At 41.6% G+C, this 18517-nt stretch overlaps 1 protein-coding gene across 2 annotated transcripts in view; it reads left to right on the top strand.

Annotated features, from left to right (window-relative positions):
* Window positions 1–18517, top strand: part of LOC308241473 (nuclear receptor subfamily 1 group I member 2-like) — a 102871-nt gene that overhangs the window by 23109 nt on the left and 61245 nt on the right. For both annotated transcript variants that reach the window (XM_080654915.1, XM_080654916.1), the window contains exons 7-8: window positions 11304–11481; window positions 14939–15096. In XM_080654915.1, coding sequence (XP_080511041.1) covers window positions 11304–11481; window positions 14939–15096 — 336 coding nt within the window. The remainder of the gene's footprint in view (window positions 1–11303; window positions 11482–14938; window positions 15097–18517) is intronic.

Consider the following 18517-nt stretch of genomic DNA (forward strand, 5'->3'; position numbering starts at 1 on the left):
CAAGATTATAATTCTACATCTGTGTCTAATTACAGAAGTCTAGTTTCCTTCCATTACCATTTATTTAACCCCTTTACTCGCTTTGCCCTCTCACCCTTCACCCCCTTTCTCCTCTAGTAACCACAATCAATGAGTTTGTTTTTGTTTGTTTTGTTAGTTTATTAGTTACTCTTTGTTTTATATTCTACATATGGAAAGGGAACCACTGTACACTGTTTATGGGAATATAAGTTAGTACAGGAAAATAATATGGAAGTTCCTAAAAAAATTAAGAATAGAAATACCATGTGATCCAGCAATTCCTCCTTTGGGTTTTACCTAAAAAATATGAAAACACTTATCTGTAAAGATATATGTACCACTATGTTCACTGCAACATTATTTACAATAGTCAAGACAATCTAAGCATCTATCCATTGGTGGATGCAGATTGTATAAAGATATGTTGTATATATACAATGGAATATACTCAGCCATAAAAAGATGAAATATTGTTATTTGTAACAACATGGATGGATCTTGAGAGTATTATGCTAAGTGAAATAAGTCAGTCGGTTTAATTTTGTGGTTGCTTTGCTGACTACTCACTGGTGAGTCAACTCCTTTTCACTGAGCAATCTATTTCCCTTTTTTACACATAATTTGAATGTATACTACTGAATGCATATTTCAACATATTGTAATGTTTTCTTACTTTTCCAAAATACCTCGGAATTTATCAAAGCTCTCTTACATAGCTTATTGGATGATTTGGATGATTTCTTTTGATATCTCTGAAATGCTAATACCTTTCAGGCTCAGAAATTACCTCTTAGAGTGTAATAAAATCTAGCCTAAGCCTATATCATGTGGAACTATAAAAATTAATAGGAGAAAGGGCCTTTAGAAATTGCTATACATTAGCTTTCAAACTCATTTGATTGTAGCTAGGAAACTGAGAACCAGAGAGGCTGACTCTTCCCGGACCATGGAGATAGTTACTTGCCTGAACAGAGGAGGCAGAAAATTTTCTCCTGCCTTAGAGGTGGATTGGAAGTCCAGTGCCTGCCTATCTAAGACTACAGCCAGAACTGAGCCAGGCACTCGGCCTGAGGCTTGGACTTGACCTCTCAATGTGCTGTGGGCTTAGCATTGAGCTGAGTAGGACAAGAGCCAGGTCCTCCAAAGCAAGACATCTAGGCAGGGGCTCAGAAATGGTTCCCTAGGCAAAACCTAATGTGGAACCCTGCTCCTGGGAGCACTGTGGTTGAAGTGTGCCACTGTTCAGGGTGCTCATGAGAGAAATCTGCAGATGACTTCAACCCAGGAATTACAAAGCATCTAAGGACACAGACACCAGGAGTGATCCACCAAAAATAAATAAAATGGAGGAATAGTGATTGAACAAAGTAAGCAAATGGAGCAAGTTGAAAAGGACTTAGGGAGTACTTTTTAAATCCTCAAAGAGATGAAGGGGGAAATAGCAACAATGAAAGCAAGAATGGGAGCCATTAAAAGAACCAACTGGAATCATTGGAAGGACTACTAATTAACATTAAACTTTATTAGAAAACTGTGAGTGGAAATTTCTAAGTTAAAAACTTTAGGGGTGACCTCTAAAAAAAGGAAGAAATATATTGTTTCACAAATGGTAGTGGGGAAGAGAGGAAATAACAGAGATCAGAAAAGAGGAAAAGCAAAGGAAAACATAGTAAATAGAAAATACATAAGATATCAGAAAAGTGTTCAAATATTTTGGTAATCAAAATACATAAAAGTGACTTAAACTTGCTTATTAAAAATATTAGTGGGTTGGACTAATACAAACCCAGCAAAAGCAGCTTGCTGTCTATAAAGTAGCACTGAAATGTTGAAAATAAAGAGGTGAAAAATATACTGATAGATAACTCAAAGAAAGTTCATGTAACAATGTTAATATTAGACCAAAGTTAATCAGAAAACATTAAAAGGAACAATGAAGTACATGTATTAGTTATAAAAGGATATATCTTCCATGAACTTGTAAGTAACCTATGTGGACTCAAAATGTAAAGTAAAAATTGTTTGAATCATGAGAAGATATAGACAATTCCTTATTCATGTGGATTTTAATGCACCTCTTTCAGATTAACTTATCAAAAATTAGTAAGGACTAGATGATTTGGGTAGGCAAAGATGATTAATGTGCTTCACATAAAAGAGTCTGTGAGCAGTAGGCCAGGGCCAGACTGATGTGGATCTGACTATATATTAAGAAATGGAATGTGGAAGACTTGGCTGTAGCATTGCAGGTAATTAATGGTTCTAGGCTCCTTTGACTCGGCAGATCCCTCACTATATTTATAGTAATTTGATTTATGAAAAAGGTGCCACTGTGATTCAGTGGGGGAAAGGAGGTCTTTTCAAATAAATAGTGGTGAAACAATTACATATTTATGTGCAAAAAAATGAACTTTAATTCTTATTCCTACTTCAATGCAGTCTCAGTAAAAAAAATCAACAGGTGTGTAGGTGTGTGCATGTGTGTGTGTGTGTGTGTGTGTGTGTGTGTGTGTGTAAATTGATAACCTGATTGTGGTGCGGTGTTTCTTTCTTTTCCGCGTCCCACACGGAAAGGGAGAAAGACAGGTTCCTGAGGGGAGGAGCTGGGGGTTAAGAAATTAGAGAAAGAAAGAGACAAGAGACAGAAATAGATTCAAGCTGGGTGCCGGGTGGCTTCCTGTCCTCTGATAGAGAGACAGTCACACACCTCAGACAACACAGCATATTTATTGGTTTCCAAAAGGGATTTTATGATAAAAAGGAGTTTCGGGTGTGCCCAAATCCTATTCATCAGGATCTGAGTAAGCTCCTTATTTTGGGTGGGTCAAGGTCCTTTTTGTTCCTCATTCCAAGTACATGGAATCAGTACTGATAACAGGATTCTGCCAGTGCTCTTGGGCTCAGCTGATAAGAACCAAAAAAGTATCCATGTGCCTTCCCAGACGGCTCTCTACATCTCCCCATTTTAATTTTTTAAAAGAAATCTTGCATTTATAGACCAGAAATAAACATATAAGAACAGAAAATGTTTAGGTCCCAATTTCAATGTTCAAAAGTTCCGAGTCCAAATTTTAATGTCCAACAGTTCTGAGTCCAAGTTTCAATGTCCAAAAGTTCCAAGTGTACACGTCAGCAATGACATCTGGATGGTGGACAAATGGTGGCAATGCAGGTTTGACCTCTGGTTTGGTCCTGGGCAATGTACAGTAACAGCTGCTGACTGCTAGCATGGAAAGGTGTCGTCAGTGTCTTCCATATCTGGACTGTTTCTCCTCTTGTCTTCATGGCTGAATTATTTCCTGCTAATTCCTCTCTGTTGCAGGAATCCACATGGTCTTGGAGTTTTTGGAAATATAAACATATTCTCGTCCAAAGGTTAATAAAGAAATCTTTTTTTATGAATTTTACTTGGGATCCTTTTAATTTTTTGCCCAAAATTATGACTGCTTTAGAGTTCATTGCATGTTAAGCGATTTTAACATGAAATGAACTACCAATAGAAATTTTGGTTAATACTTTAGGAACAGCCTTTTGTACAATTAGATTTTCTTGAATATTCCCTTATTTCATTTAGCCAATTTAAATTAATCTGAAAACTTGACTATTTTACTGTCAAATTTAATACTTTAACAACAATTTTAGTTAATGGAAAGGATTATATGCATCCTTGAGAAAGCCCTGAGCACTCCTGGATTTAGGCTAGATTTAGGTATAGGGCAGCTGCCATCAACCACTTCTCTGTTGCCTGGGTCTCAGTCTTAGCTGGGCCAAGTCTCTTGTTGCCTGGGTCCCAATCTGAGCTGGGCATGGGAAGCACAAAGCAGCCATGGGGCAGGAGACCTCCCTCAGAAGGGGCGAGTGTTCAAGCCCCTGTAATGTTGGGGGGGGGTGAGGATCTGTGCCACACCTCTGTTGACCCCCAAGTTCTCTCCTGATGGCCCCCTGCGACTGTGCCTGTCTTAGGTTGCCCCTCCCTTGAGGAGTCTTACCCGTCATTGACTAACCAGCCATCCTCCGGGGCCAAGCAGGGTGATGTAAGGTTCAGTTCTGTCTCCTTGGTAGCCTATGCCCCTATGGCCTCCATGCCCAGCACCTGCCTTGGGATCCCCCCACTGGTGGGGGGGTCCCGGCATTGATCATATATCTTGGGGAACCCAGGTTTCTTCTCCAGGGAGGGCCCAGCTCACACCATTGTGCGAGAGACAGATCTATGGTACCATTCAACATGAGGTTTCAACCTCAGAATGAACTGAAAACTCAAGCAACAGCTGTGGGCAATTGAATTGTGAGAAGAGGGTTCCTTTTGACAAAAAGGGCCAATATAGAATGCTCAAGTACCTTCCCAAGGGGCCTTTCACACAGTGGAAGGAATGAATCCTTTCATGTCCCTTTTAAATTGCTGCCAAACATTAAAAAAAAAATTTAGATTTTTAATTTTGTTTGGATTAATTGTACAATATGCTGTTTGTAAAATATCAAAAATTATAATGACATTGTAGAATAATACCATGCAATTTCAAGTATATTAGATCTGTTTTAAAAGGATTTCCTTTAAGAAGAGAGAATAATTTTCTTGTATTACTCTGGGCCCTTGGAGCTTTACAAGAATCATCTCTGTTAAGGCCTTGAAATTTTAACATGGAAAAAAAACCATCAATCAAATATTTATATTCATATATGATTTACTAGTTTTTGTATCCGCCATTCATATGCAAACTTGTTATCTACTTCCTGCTGGTTACTTGTCTCAGGGCGGGAATTTCAAAAGGGGCTGCTTAAAATGCCTTGGGAAACTAGCTTTAATTTGTCTCCCAGTTCATCTTTGCCATCTTTAAAGCTAAAATCTCTAGGGTTTTTATTCTGTACACAGAAAAGTGTCAAGCCCAGCCCAAAAACTATGCGCACTCGTTTTTAAACTGGCCTTTTCGCTTTACATGAGCACAGAAATCCCCGATGCATTTATGAATTTGTAAAAACTTTAATTCATTAGCTGGAAAAAGGAAAGATGGCGAATATGAGGCCTCTTATGGTGGCTTTTTTGGGGAGTGGTGTCTATATTGGATCGCCACGTGTCTCTCCCTTCCCCTACATCCTGCTTACTTTAGGGGAAGTTTTTGCAACAGATCTGGCCACATTTTTTCATGCTTAAAAAACAGATCTCAAAAATTTTTTTTATAACTAACACCCAATTTGGCCAAGATCAGAATCTTCCTGCGGATTATTTTATGAATTTTAAAGAAAACTTTTAAGTAATCTCATTGCAGGAGAGCAGATAGCTTTGCCCTCTCCTGCCACCATTGAATTTCTCCACACCAGAGGCTGTTTCAGGAGTGGAGTTTCATTTCTTATTACAGATTTTAAATTCCAAATACAAACTAAGATTTTAATTTGAACAAGAAACCACATTCTTTAAGCATACAAACCAGGAAAAATACCATGTAAGGATATTCTTTGCTCTAAGCCAATGGCAATTCAAATTCAAACTGTACATTCTCTGCACCTCTCCCAGGAGCAAGTAGTGATATTCTTCTAATCCTTTCATAGATAAGCTACTTCTTCCTAAAATAAGTCCCATGGTACCCTTAGGTAATGGTCCATAAATCCCTGTAGGGATGCTTGTGGACCCATATCAGGAGTTAGTACATATTTGGCGGTGGGACAGAGGTCCAATCCTGCACTTCCTGGGGTGGCGCGGTAGAGTTCCCTGATAGTGGACCGGTTGTAGGCAGGCTAGTATGGTACGACAGTGCCCCCACTGTTTGGCGGGGCCGGGGCCGGCCCCATTTGCTATTTCCCTGATGTGGGTCAAGAGGCTGGCCATCAATGCCTCTCTGGGAGCAGCAGTTATTGGCCCAGTGTCTTCCCCTGCCGCAGTGAGGACAAAACCCCAACTGCGCAGCAGGGAGACTGGGAGCTGAACTTCCTTGTCCCCTTGAGGCAACCTGTTGCCCGCAATTCTTTGCAATATGGCCTGGCCTTCCGCAAGTGAAACAAGTCCGTTTTTCTTTGCTCCCTGAATGGTCCCTTTGCAGAGACTCCTTCAATGCAGCAGCCAAAGTCACTCCCTGAACATAGGATGGCCCAATATCAGCACAAATGCGGATGAACTCAGAAATTGACCCCCTTTTTCTGTAGGGGCGTAGAGCCTCATGACATGTTCTATTGGCATTCTCAAAAGCCAGTTGCTTCACTAACAGGGATCCCGTATTGGAATCTCCAACCACTCTGTCTACTGCCTGAAGCAACCGTGCCACAAAGTCCTGATAGGGCTCCTCTGGCCCCTGTATAATTTTTGTAACGTCCATGCTTTTTTCTCCCTTAGTGGGCAACTCCCTCCAAGCCTTAGTGCCACAAATATTTATCTGCTGATAAGCTTGCAAAGGGAACATCATCTGAGCCTGTAAGCTGCTACATGTTCCAGTTCCTATTAACATTTCAAGAGTGATAGACACACCTTGTTATTGATTTTTAGCTGCCTGTTTTTCACTAATTTCAGTCCAATTGGATTTCCACAGTAAATAATCTCCAGGGGAAAGACATGCCTTAGCCAATGTTTGCCAGTCTTGAGGAGGCAGAGCTTCACTAATTACAGTGTCAGTCAAGCTCAAGACAAATGGAGAAGTGGGGCCATACGTGGAGACAGAGGTTTTAAACTCCTTGAGGGTTTTAAAAGGAATGGCCTCGTGCACTCAGTATCTGCCCTGGGTTGGTGGGGTCTGGCCTTTCTAGGATCGGATACATTGAAAATCCTGTAATATCCTCTCCAGCTCGTCTTGCCTCCTGTAAGGTCAGCTGTAAAGGGGATAGTACCGGCAGCACAGCAGTTGTAGTTACTTTCATATTTGGCTGTGTGCCAGTTTCTGGCTGTAAAGGCCTGGGGGTTAGGGTCGTTTTTTCAAAACTGTGAGCAAGATCTTCCTCATCATCTAAATCATCTCGCTCATGGTAATGTTTGTATCTCCTTTTCTCAATCTCTGGCTTCCGCTCATATTTAGGAAGTAAATAGCCCTAACCGGTTTGGCTCAGTGGATAGAGCGTCGGTCTGTGGACTCAAGGGTTCCAGGTTCGATTCCGGTCAAGGGCATGTACCTTGGTTGCGGGCACATCCCCAGTAGGGGGTGTGCAGGAGGCAGCTGATTGATGTTTCTCTCTCATCGATGTTTCTAACTCTCTATCCCTCTCCTTTCCTCTCTGTAAAAAATCAATAAAATATATTAAAAAAAAAGGAAGTAAATACTTGTTAGGCCAACTCTTAAGAGCAGCGGCAGGAGCGGCAGCGGGTGAAGCGGGGGAAGGTGGGGATAAGGAAAAGGAAGAAGAGGAGGAGGAGGAGGAAGAATCTCCTTTCCGAGACGCTGAATTACCCATGTTTATACCCGGTTATTCAAGTGAATTCACAATTCACAATACACAATACACAATACACAATACACTTCCCCAAAACTTACCTTAATCTGCGCGCACGTCGTGGAAGTGACCCCCTCGCCTATTTTCCCTCCATACTCAGGTCCCTGTTCGGGTGCCAAATGTGGTGCGGTGTTTCTTCCTTTTCCGTGTCCCACACGGAAAGGGAGAAAGACAGGTTCCTGAGGGGAGGAGTTGGGGGTTAAGAAATTAGAGAAAGAAAGAGACAAGAGACAGAAATAGATTCAAGCTGGGTGCCGGGTGGCTTCCTGTCCTCTGATAGAGAGATAGTCACACTCACCTCAGACAACACAGCATATTTATTGGTTTCCAAAAGGGATTTTATGATAAAAAGGAGTTTCGGGTGTACCCAAATCCTATTCATCAGGATCTGAGTAAGCTCCTTATTTTGGGTGGGTCAAGGTCCTTTTTGTTCCTCATTCCAAGTACATGGAATCAGTACTGATAACAGGATTCTGCCAGTGCCCTTGGGCTCAGCTGATAAGAACCAAAAAAGTATCCATGTGCCTTCCCAGATGGCTCTCTACACCTGATTCTAAAATTAATATGGAAATCTGAAAGGCTTAAAAGTAGCCAAGGCAAATGTGAGAAAACAGAACAAATATACACTACCAGATATAAAGACTTACTATAACGCTTCAGTAACTAAAAACTGTGGCATAGTTGCAAAGATAGGCAAATATATCATTGTTACACAATAGAGTTCAGAAATTAACTCACAGATAAATGTCATCTGACTTAAGACAAAGATGAAATGCTAACATTAAGGGGGAAATGATAAATTAGATTACATTAGAACTAAGAACTTCTATTCGCCCCAAAGCCCCCACATTTAAGATAGTGAAAAGGCAAGCCACAGATGGGAGTAGATACTTGTAAGTGCTTTACATTTTTAATTTATTTAATCTTCACAAGTTAAGTGAAATATAACTTAAATCAGAAACTAATACTATAGATCTTAAAAAATACAAAAGAAGTGTCATGAGGACCATAAAGTAATTTTTTGGATAATATTAATAATATAGCCAAACTTCTTGTGGGAAATAGCAAGACAAAAGACAGAGAGACAAATAAAGTGTATTAGGATCAGCAAGGGACATAACCACAGAGTAAATGACTTAAGAACTGTAAGAAAATACTGTGCATATCTTTTGCCCTACATTTTAAAAATAGATAAATTATACAATTTTTAAAGAAAATAGAAATTACTAAGTTGGTTTCAAGAAGAAATAGCAAACATGAATAGAATAACTATAGAAAATGACTTGGTAAAAAATTTCTTTTAAGAGCACTAGACCTAAATAGTTTTACAGATACGTTTATCACTCCTTTAAGGAATAAATAAGCTCTATTTTATGCAAATTTTCCAGCAAAGAGAAAGAGAGGATAAAGTTAATTTATTCATTTTATGAAGCTAGTGTAGTCTTAATTTGAAAACTGAATAAGGATAATACTAAAAAGGAAAACTACAGGGCTGTCTCACATATTAAGAAAATGCAAAAATTCTAAAATACCATCAATCAAATCTTGCAGTATTTTAAAAGATGACTTACCATAAACAAGTTGGTTAATCACACAAATTCAAGTCTAGTACATATCAGAAAACCAATGTAATTTATCATTTTAACAGAAAATGTTGGGAAAATGCTTCAATAGGCATAGAAAAAGTGTTAGATAACATTCAACACTCATTTATGATATAAAATGTAAATAAACTGGGATCAGAAGAAAAAGTAATATAATAAAAGGTGTCTACCATAGCCTTCAATAAATATAATACTAAAGGTGAAACTTTGGAAGCTTTACCTTAATGTGAAGAAAAGACAATGACCCCTTCATCACCACTGCTACTTAGCAATGCAGAGAACATCCTAGCCCAGAGCTTATTGAGCTAGGCTATGACCCCTTGCCCCCAGGGCCATTTTGGCATTTTTGTATGTGATAATGATTAAAAAGTGCTCCTGGCATTTAGTACATGGGATGTAGTTGAGTGGGAGGCTGTAATAATACTAAACATCCTCTCCTGTATGGGGCAGTCCTGTACAACAAATGATCATCCAATGTGGCAGCAATAGTACCTTGGTTGAAAAATACTGAGTCAGTGCAGTAAAAGAAAAGAAAAGAAAATAAATGAGATATGAGTATTACAAAGAAGCAAAACTATCTTTATCTGCAGATGATGTGCTCATTTAAAAAAATCAAATGAAGTAACAAATTTTTAGATCGAATAGCAGCAAATAACAAAACACCTAGGAAATCCTATCTAATAAAGAGGGAATATGCTAATTGACCATCACTCCATCACAAAGATGGCTGCACCCACAGCTGAGGCCAAGTTCCCATAAGGAGCCTTAACAAGCAATCAGCAGGGACCTGAGGCTATGCCCTCACCCGCCCCCATGGGGCTTGACACGGGACCTCAGGCCGTGTCCCCCACCTGGCAGGGCTTGACAGGGGACCTCAAGGTGAGCTTCCCGTCCTAGTGCTGGGCTAGGGGGCCTCAGACTGCTCCCCCTGCCCTAGTGCCAGGCCGGGGGACCTCAGGCCACACCTTCCACCCTGGCACCAGGACGGGGGACCTCAGACCGCACCCCTTACCTGGGTGGGGCTTGACAGGGGACCTCAGGCCATGCCTCCCGCCTTGGCACCAGGCCGGGGAACCTCAGGGCATGCCCCCCAGCCCATGAGGCTTCATGGGGACCTCAGGCCGCGACCTCTGCCCCGGCACCAGGCCAGGGGACCTGAGGCCATGCCCCCCGCCCGGCAGGACTTGATGGGGGACCTCAAGGTGCACTTCCCGTCCTGGTGCTGGGTCAGGGGAACTCAGGCCACACACCCCCTGCCCAGCGGGGCTTGACAGGGGATCTCAGGCCATGTCCCCCCCGTCCTGGCGCCGGGCCAGGGGACCTGAGGCTATGCCCCCTGCCCAGCAGGGCTTGACAAGGGTGGGACTGGCTGGGTCTGGGTCTAGCCCAATGTAGGGGGCTGGCTGCGTCTGGGTCTCACGTAATTTTGAGGCGCATGTGGGTGGGCGGGGACTTCACTCTGGGTCCCATGGTGAGCCCCAGTCTCTGACAGGAGGAAGGTTTTCATATACATTTTACTAATTTTCTTTCATCTCTGACACTTCTATTATAGAGAAAGGGCAAATAGCAATATTAAATTATTTCCTCTAATTAATCCCCTTTTAATGTGCACAAATTTAGTGCACCAGGCCACTAGTCACTTAATAAATACAGGTGCATCCCTAGCCGGTTTGGCTCAGTGGATAGAGCATCACCCCTCGGACTGAAGGGTCCCAAGTTTGATTCTGGTCAAGGGCACATGTCCAGGTTGTGGGCTCAATCTCCAGTAGGGGGCGTGCAGGAGGCAGCCAATCAATAATTCTTGCCATTGAAGTTTCTGTCTCCCTCTTCCTTCCTCCCTGAAATCAATAAAATTATATTTTTAAAAAATGCAAATACTTTAAAAAAATAAAAACAAAAACAGGTGCAAAGCATTTATGGAGAAAAATATAAATTGTGATTTTCTGTAAATTACTTTAATATTTCTTTATATTTCAAAAAATAGATTTGACTAATACAAGGCATATCAAGATGTGATTGTTCAGTAGCCACATAATATTTTTCTAATATTTTCCGGCATCTTATATGCACCTAAAATTTCTTCTGGCTGAATTACTAACAAGAAGCAGTGCAGGGCACAGCTGGAAGGTACATCTAGAGGGTGTTCCCAAGTATTACATCCAACATAACCTTAAATGTAGAGAGGACAGGAGCTGAAAGGGAGTAAATTAAATACTGGTAGGTACATGAGTTTGTCCACGTGATTCTAAAGTGTTTTTGCTTCATCTCCAGGTCGAGGTCTCCCGGCAGGACAAGCTGAGGTGGAGATGATAGAACGTGCCCGGGAGAAGCGTGCCTGGGAAGCCACTCTCCCACCTCTGAGTGACACCGCCCAGTTTGAGAAGAGGAGGAGGATGATGAATGCAATGGAGAGGAAGGAGTGGGCCTTCCGAGAGCAGGAGATTGAAAAGTAGGTTCTTGATCCCCCAGATGACAGCTCTTGCGCTGATGGAAATAATGTTAATACGTTGTACTTATAAAGCATTTTCCCAAATGTATTAGGTTTAAAAGTAATCCTCAACCTATATAGACAGGAAATTGGGTTTCTGGTTCTTCCAGGAACAATAGCTCTACGGTTTTCTCTCCATTGATATAAAAACATACAGTGTCCTCGGTGTGTGCAATGCAGCATGGAACCAGCTCGGAGCAATTCCTCAAGGCACCTCTGCTTCTCCTCTTCCCTTTTCTCTTTAGTCTCTAATCTAGACTGTCAGAGAACCCCACTGATTTTTGCATAATGTCTTTCAAACTGTCCCTTTCAGTTCATTCCCATGCCACTCCCCTAGGTCTTGGTCCTCCTCATATCCATCAAACAACCTCCTAGCTGATCCTGTTTCTTATCCCCCTAGTACCAGATTCATAGGCAGAACACCGTGGGTGCCAGTGAGAGCTAATGGGGCATTTTCTATGTAAAAGCCAAATTGTGAAATTCTTCAATTAAGAGATGAGCTCACAGCACATAAGTGACAATATGCTGAGGTAATATGGTTAAGTTTTCAATCATTTTAACTGATATATTCAGTAATGAGGTTGTCCCTAGAATATGTAGAAATGACAACTCCTTAGTAAGAAAGAAAAAAAGGGAACCTACACCAAGATTGTTCTTTTTTCAGGCTGTAATGATGTACTTTATTACTTGTAGCAATGCTACCAAAGCCCCTGACAGCATGCTCTCATATAAGAGAGTTAGGGACCAAGAGACTCTGAAACTCAGTCTGGTTCTGAATTCAAAATATGTTTGTCTTTTTGCACCTTCTGATTCACCCTGAAGCAGGACAATGTGATGTTTTGTTAAAAACTTGCAATTTAATGGAAAATAGTATTTGGAGCAAAATAGGTAGTAAATACCCAATTCTGTATGCAGAAATGTAAATTTATTGCTGTAATTTGGAGAGCTATATTCTCTTTTTTAAAATATTTTATTGATTTCAGACAGGAAGGGAGAAGGAGAGAAAGATAGAAACATCAATGGTAAGAGAGAATCATTGATTGGCTGCTTCCTGCATGCCCCCTACCTGGACATGTGCCCTTACTGTGAATCAAATCATGACCTTTTGGTTCATAGGTTGACACTCAACCATTATGCCACACCAGCCGGGCTGGAGAGCTATATTCTTGTCAGAAGGACATTAAAAATATTAAAAATATATCTGGCTAGAATGAAGACATCACCTAAGCAAGAGAGTACTTTTGTTAAACTGAGGATAATTTTAATAAACATGTTTTACACCCCTCCTATGTGCCAGGCTCTGTGCTGTGAGCTGGGGAAACAGGGATAATAGGAAATTGCTATGCCCTGGCAGCGTTCCTTATGGGGGTGGGCAAGGCTTCCTTAGAGGACTTCCTTAGAGGACTGTCCCTGCTTCCCCGCCCTCACCTCCATATTCACTGGAGTGGGGAGGGGCGGTGGTCAAAAGACCTTCAGACCAACAACTCTTCAGCAGTGCCCATCAGGTGATGTGCTACTCTATATACACAGTGCCGGCAGGACCCACGCAAGAGAACCATCAATTCTGCTTGAGGTGGGTGGAGATTGGGGGAGACTACTGAGAGGAGGTAGCCTCTGAGCTGGGTGTTGAAGGGTGAGTAAGAAGCCATCAGGTAGACAGCAATATCAGCGATGATGATGATGATGATGATGACGACGACGATTTCACAGAGCATGGATCACTTAGAGAGTGCTTATTATGTGCTTTAACCAAGTTCCAAGTCAATAATTCTGAATGTGTGGTCCACAGACCAGCAGCATCAGCATGATATGGAAACTTGTTAAAATACAGATTCTCAGCTCCACCCCCTACACACTGAATCAGGGTGGGGAGCAGCAGTCTGTGCCATGGCAAGCCCTCCAGATTATCGGATGCATGTTCAAGTTTGAGAACTGCTGTTCCAGCACGTTGTATACTGTAACTCATTTAATGCTCACAACAACCTAATGGGATAGATACCATTATTTCGTCCATTTTATGACTGAAGACATTGAGGAAGTTGAGACTTGAACCTAGGATTTCTAACTCTAGATGAAAGGTGACTATTGGTGTGTGGCTTACTTTTAGAAATCTCCCTCCATATTCACTTGTCCCTGCTTCCCCGCCCTCACCTCCATATTCACTGTGAGAAGCCCCATCCATGACACGTTAGCTCTGTCTTTAGTCCTTCTGCGTCAGACCTTTAGCTCCATCTACGGAGGCCTCACCTTTCCCTTGTCAGTGTGGCAGACCTCAATCCTTGCCTGTCCTCCAGACTGCTGAGTTAAGGAAGTCCTCTAAGGAAGCCTTGCCCACCCCCTCCTCAGCCCTACCCCCAACAACCGGGAATAGTTAGACGTGGTGCTGTGTCTCTTCTCCCACGGAAATCTCTTCATTCTTCCGGCCTGGGGTTTATCTCTTTGTGTTGTTAATGCTGGTTTATATGCCCACTCCTCTAGAAAGTGCTTCTTCTGAGAAGGCACTTTGTCTTGCTCATCGTTGTTTGCCTGGCATATGGTGAGCACTTAATAAGTACTTGGCAAATGAATGACTGGATAAATTACTGTATGAATTTTGAAGCAGGAGTAAAATGCTTAAATCTCTATTATAGGAAGGAAAGTCTTGCTAGCTATGTGAAACAAGGATTGAACGGGAAAGACTGAACTGGCAACAAGAGTCCAAGTTAGGAGAGATGACACAAACACAAGCTAGGGAATGGATGCAAGAAGCATTTTAGAGGTGGAATCATTAGAGGAGGGAAAATGATGTAAGAGAATGGGTAGATTTCTGGGGGAACGAAATGAGTGGGTTTTTGAAGTTGTCAGGGAATAGCTAGAGGTTTAATTTGACAGAAATTCTGGTTCAGAAATATCTGGGCTGGAGGTAAGGATTTTAAAGTCATTTGTATGTGGTTGTATACACATGAGCAAGGTAACTCCAGGAGAACAAGATAAAGGTAACAAAGGTTGACCAAGTACCTGGATGTGCAGACACTGGCATTTGAACATTAACTACTTAGGATAGCATGCCACACCCTCATTTTCTCTTCACTCTGGTCACATAGCACTCTAGCAGCCAGTCCACCTGGAACTGTGCATGAACTTCTTCTTGTTCATTTAGGCCCATCTGCCTAGAGAGCCCTGATTTTGCCCCATCTATCTGGTACACTTCTTTGTCCTTTAGAACTGCACCCATATATATATTCCCATTATATACTCACTATCGAGCTGTCACCCCCCAGACCACCATTTGTCACACTTCTGCTAAGGTGGTCTTTTTAAAATATGCGACTATGATACCAGTCTAAAGAGGAGACCCTGTTGATGGCAGGTGCTCCCTTTCTAGTAGAACACCTGTTTGTGGTACCGTATACTTCTTTGTTTTGTCATGTGCTTGAAGACTGCAGGAGATTCGCCTGGAAGTTCTAAAAGAGCTGCTAAAGAAACGTCTCAAGAATAACAATGAAATGACTATCAAGCACTTGAATGCCCAATGGTCTAACCTGCAAGAAGCAAAAGAGGCAAAATTGGCAAAAATTCGTCGTGCACATGTATCAGGTAATGGTGTAGTATGAACAATGAAGAAAATAAAAATGTTGGCTTTGCTTTGGATCTCTGATCAAACCTGATTTAACTATGACATAATTCTGGTTTGGTCCTAGTGTTATTAAATAAGTAACGGATGGGAGATGAGATATTTCTCAAAAGTCGATGAGTGGAGGAAAATTCCATACTAAGAAAATCAAGTAATGATGTTCTGACAGGTAGTTAAGCTATTGATGTGTGTGTGTGTGTGTGTGTGTGTGTGTGTGTGTGTGTGTGTGTAGGTGTTCCCTGGACAGAGTCCTGTTTTTCAACCTTTTATTCATCATCATTTCCTAAAATAGACATTCAGACATCTTTTTCCCTATTCGCCCCCTCTCATGAAATTTTTTTTTAATTTAATAAATCTTTATTGTTCAGATTATTACAATTGTTCCTCTTTTTTCCCCCCATAGCTCCCCTCCACCCGGTTCCCACCCCACCCTCTGCCCTTACCCCCCACCCACTGGCCTCATCCATAGGTATATGATTTTTGTCCAGTCTCTTCCTGCACCCCCCACACCCTTTCCCCCCCGAGAATTGTCAGTCCACTCCCTTTCTATGCCCCTGATTCTATTATATTCACCAGTTTATTCTGTTCATCAGATTTTTTATTCACTTGATTTTTAGATTCACTTGTTGATAGACATGTATTTGTTGTTCATAATTTTTTTCTTATCTGTGAAGCTCTTTATCTGATCTTCAATACTGAATGATAGCTTTGCTGGGTAGAGTAATCTTGGTTGTAGGTTCTTGCTATTCATCACTTTGAATATTTCTTGCCACTCCCGTCTGGCCTGCATGGTTTCTGTTGAGAAATCAGCTGACAGTCCTATGGGTGCTCCCTTGTAGGTAACTAACTGTTTTTCTCTTGCTGCTTTTAATATTCTCTCTTTGGCTTTTGCTCTTGGCATTTTAATTATGATGTGTCTTGGTGTGGTCCTCTTTGGATTCCTTTTGTTTGGGGTTCTGTGTGCTTCCTGGACTTGTAAGTCTATTTCTTTCACCAGGTGGGGGAAGTTTTTGGTCATTATTTCTTCAAATAGGTTTTCAGTATCTTGCTCTCTCTCTTCTTCTGGCACCCCAATAATTCGGATGTTGGTACGTTTGAGGTTGTCCCAGAGGCTCCTTACACTATCTTCAAGTTTTTGGATTCTTTTTGCTTTTCCGGTTGAGTGTTTTTTGCTTTTTTGTATTTCAAATCTTTGACTTGATTCTTGCAGTCCTCTAGTCTGCTGTTAGGTCTCTGTATAATATTTTTTATTTCAGTCAGTGTATGTTTAATTTCTAGTTGGTCCTTTTTCATATCCTCGAGGGTCTCGCTGAAGTTATCGGCCTTTTGTAGGAAATTCTTGAAAAACCTTATCACCGTGGTTTTGAACTCTATATCCAGTAGTTTGCTTTCCTCCATTTCTTCTATTTGTGATCTGTTTCTTTGTCTCTGCATTTTCGCTGCTTCCCTGAGTTGGTAGGTAGCTTTGTGTGGTAGGTATCCTAAGGACCCAGTGGCTCAGCCTCCCTAATTACCTGAGGTAGACACTCTTGGTGCACCCCCTGTGGACTGTATGCACAGCCTTGTTGTAGTTAAGTCTTATTTGTTGTTGGTATCACTGGGAGGAATTGACCTCCAGGCCAATTGGCTATGAGGATCAGCTGTGTCTACACTGGGAGAACTTCTGTGCTGGAGACACCCTTATGAGACAAAACTTGCAAAATTGCAAAAGCCTCTGTGCTCAGCGTGGATGGGGCGGAGTCTTAGGGTGGAGCAGACAGCCTTGGCTTCCCGTCAGCCCTGCCCTATGAGGCCCCTGGGTCTCAGTGTCCCTCAGTAATCGCTGCAAGCACCTCTGAGATAAAGCCACCCTCAAGTTTTGCCCGCTGCCAGACTGTCCACTTTCTCCCCGAATGAGTCTGGGTTCCCAGAAACTCGTCCAGAACTGGAGTTCAGCGCAGTCAGGAGCTTCCGTCTCCCTCCCTCTTTAGAAAGCCAGCTGTGCACTCAGCCGCCCATGCACTCAGCAGTCAGTCCTCTCTGTGCACGCACGCCTTTGGACCTCTGCCTTCCACAGCTCCCCTGAGTCTCAGTGTGCTTTCTCTTTTCCTGATAGTCCAGATTCCCCCCGAATGAGTCTGGGTTCCCAGAGTCTCGCCCAGGACTGGAGTTCAGCGCAGCAGGGAGCTTCCATCTCCCTCTCGCTTGGGAAAGCCAGCCACGCACTCAGCCGCCCATGCACTTAGCCGCCCGTCCTCTCCGCGCGTGTGCATCTCCATACCTCCGGCTTTTGCAGCTCCTCTGAGTCTCAATGTGCCTTCCTCTTTCCTTCTAGTTGTAGAATTTCCACTCAGCCAGCTTTCCTGTGGTTCTGGATGGTGTCCGTTTTGTCTTTTAGTTGTAGTTTTGATATTGTTTTGTTTTTTAAAAAAAATATATTTTATTGATATTTTACAGAGAGGAAGGGAGAGGGATAGAGAGCTAGAAACATCGATGAGAGAGAAACATCGATCAGCTGCCTCCTGCACACCTCCCACTGGGGATGTGCCTGCAACCAAGGTACATGCCCTTGACTGGAATCGAACCCGGGACCCTTGAGTCCTCAGGCCGACGCTCTATCCACTGAGCCAAACCGGTTTCGGCTGTAGTTTTGATATTGTTGTGCAAGGCAGCAGTTTAGGTGTTTACCTATGCTGCCATCTTGGTTTCTCCCTCATGAAATTTTAATACACAGGTATACTGTATATCTGTTTATGTACTACAAGTATATCTGTACTTTATACATAAAAGGAGGAGTCAGTGGAAGATTAAGAACGACTAAATAAAAATTTTAAAATAAAATTTAAATTAATTACCATGATACGTAATTTTATAGCTATATTAAGTAATTGATTTACTTATAAAAACTGTAATTATCAATTATATATCCCAATTAGGAATTTATATACATAATAGCAATGTGATCACATTTTGAAAAATCATTCAAAATTGTCATTTTCTAGCAAAAGTAAAGCAATTACAAAAATTAATTCTTTAAAAATTATTTTTTAGTGAGTTTAACTTTTAACTTTTTCTTGATGTGAGAAAATAGTTTTAACTTAACTTAGCTGCATTTAAATATTGTCAACATACTTTTTTTCCAGAATTTGACATATTCTAATTTATTCTGGGATTAGCCAAGATGGACAGAGATTATTGAAAAATCTATAGTCTTCTCTCCCTTTTAATTATTTTCCTAGGACAGAATAATTAATTACCTTAGTGTCCATTGAACATGTCTTTTTCAGTTACTTTGAATTTCTTTCATTTATTTAATAAATGTTTATTGAATATCTCTTCTTGTCTCAGAGGTTGGAATCCTATATAATAAAAGTGTAATATGCAAATCGGTGGAACAACTGGTCA

The sequence above is a fragment of the Plecotus auritus genome (assembly GCF_963455305.1).
Source record: "Plecotus auritus genome assembly, chromosome: 2".
Taxonomy (NCBI): domain Eukaryota; kingdom Metazoa; phylum Chordata; class Mammalia; order Chiroptera; family Vespertilionidae; genus Plecotus; species Plecotus auritus.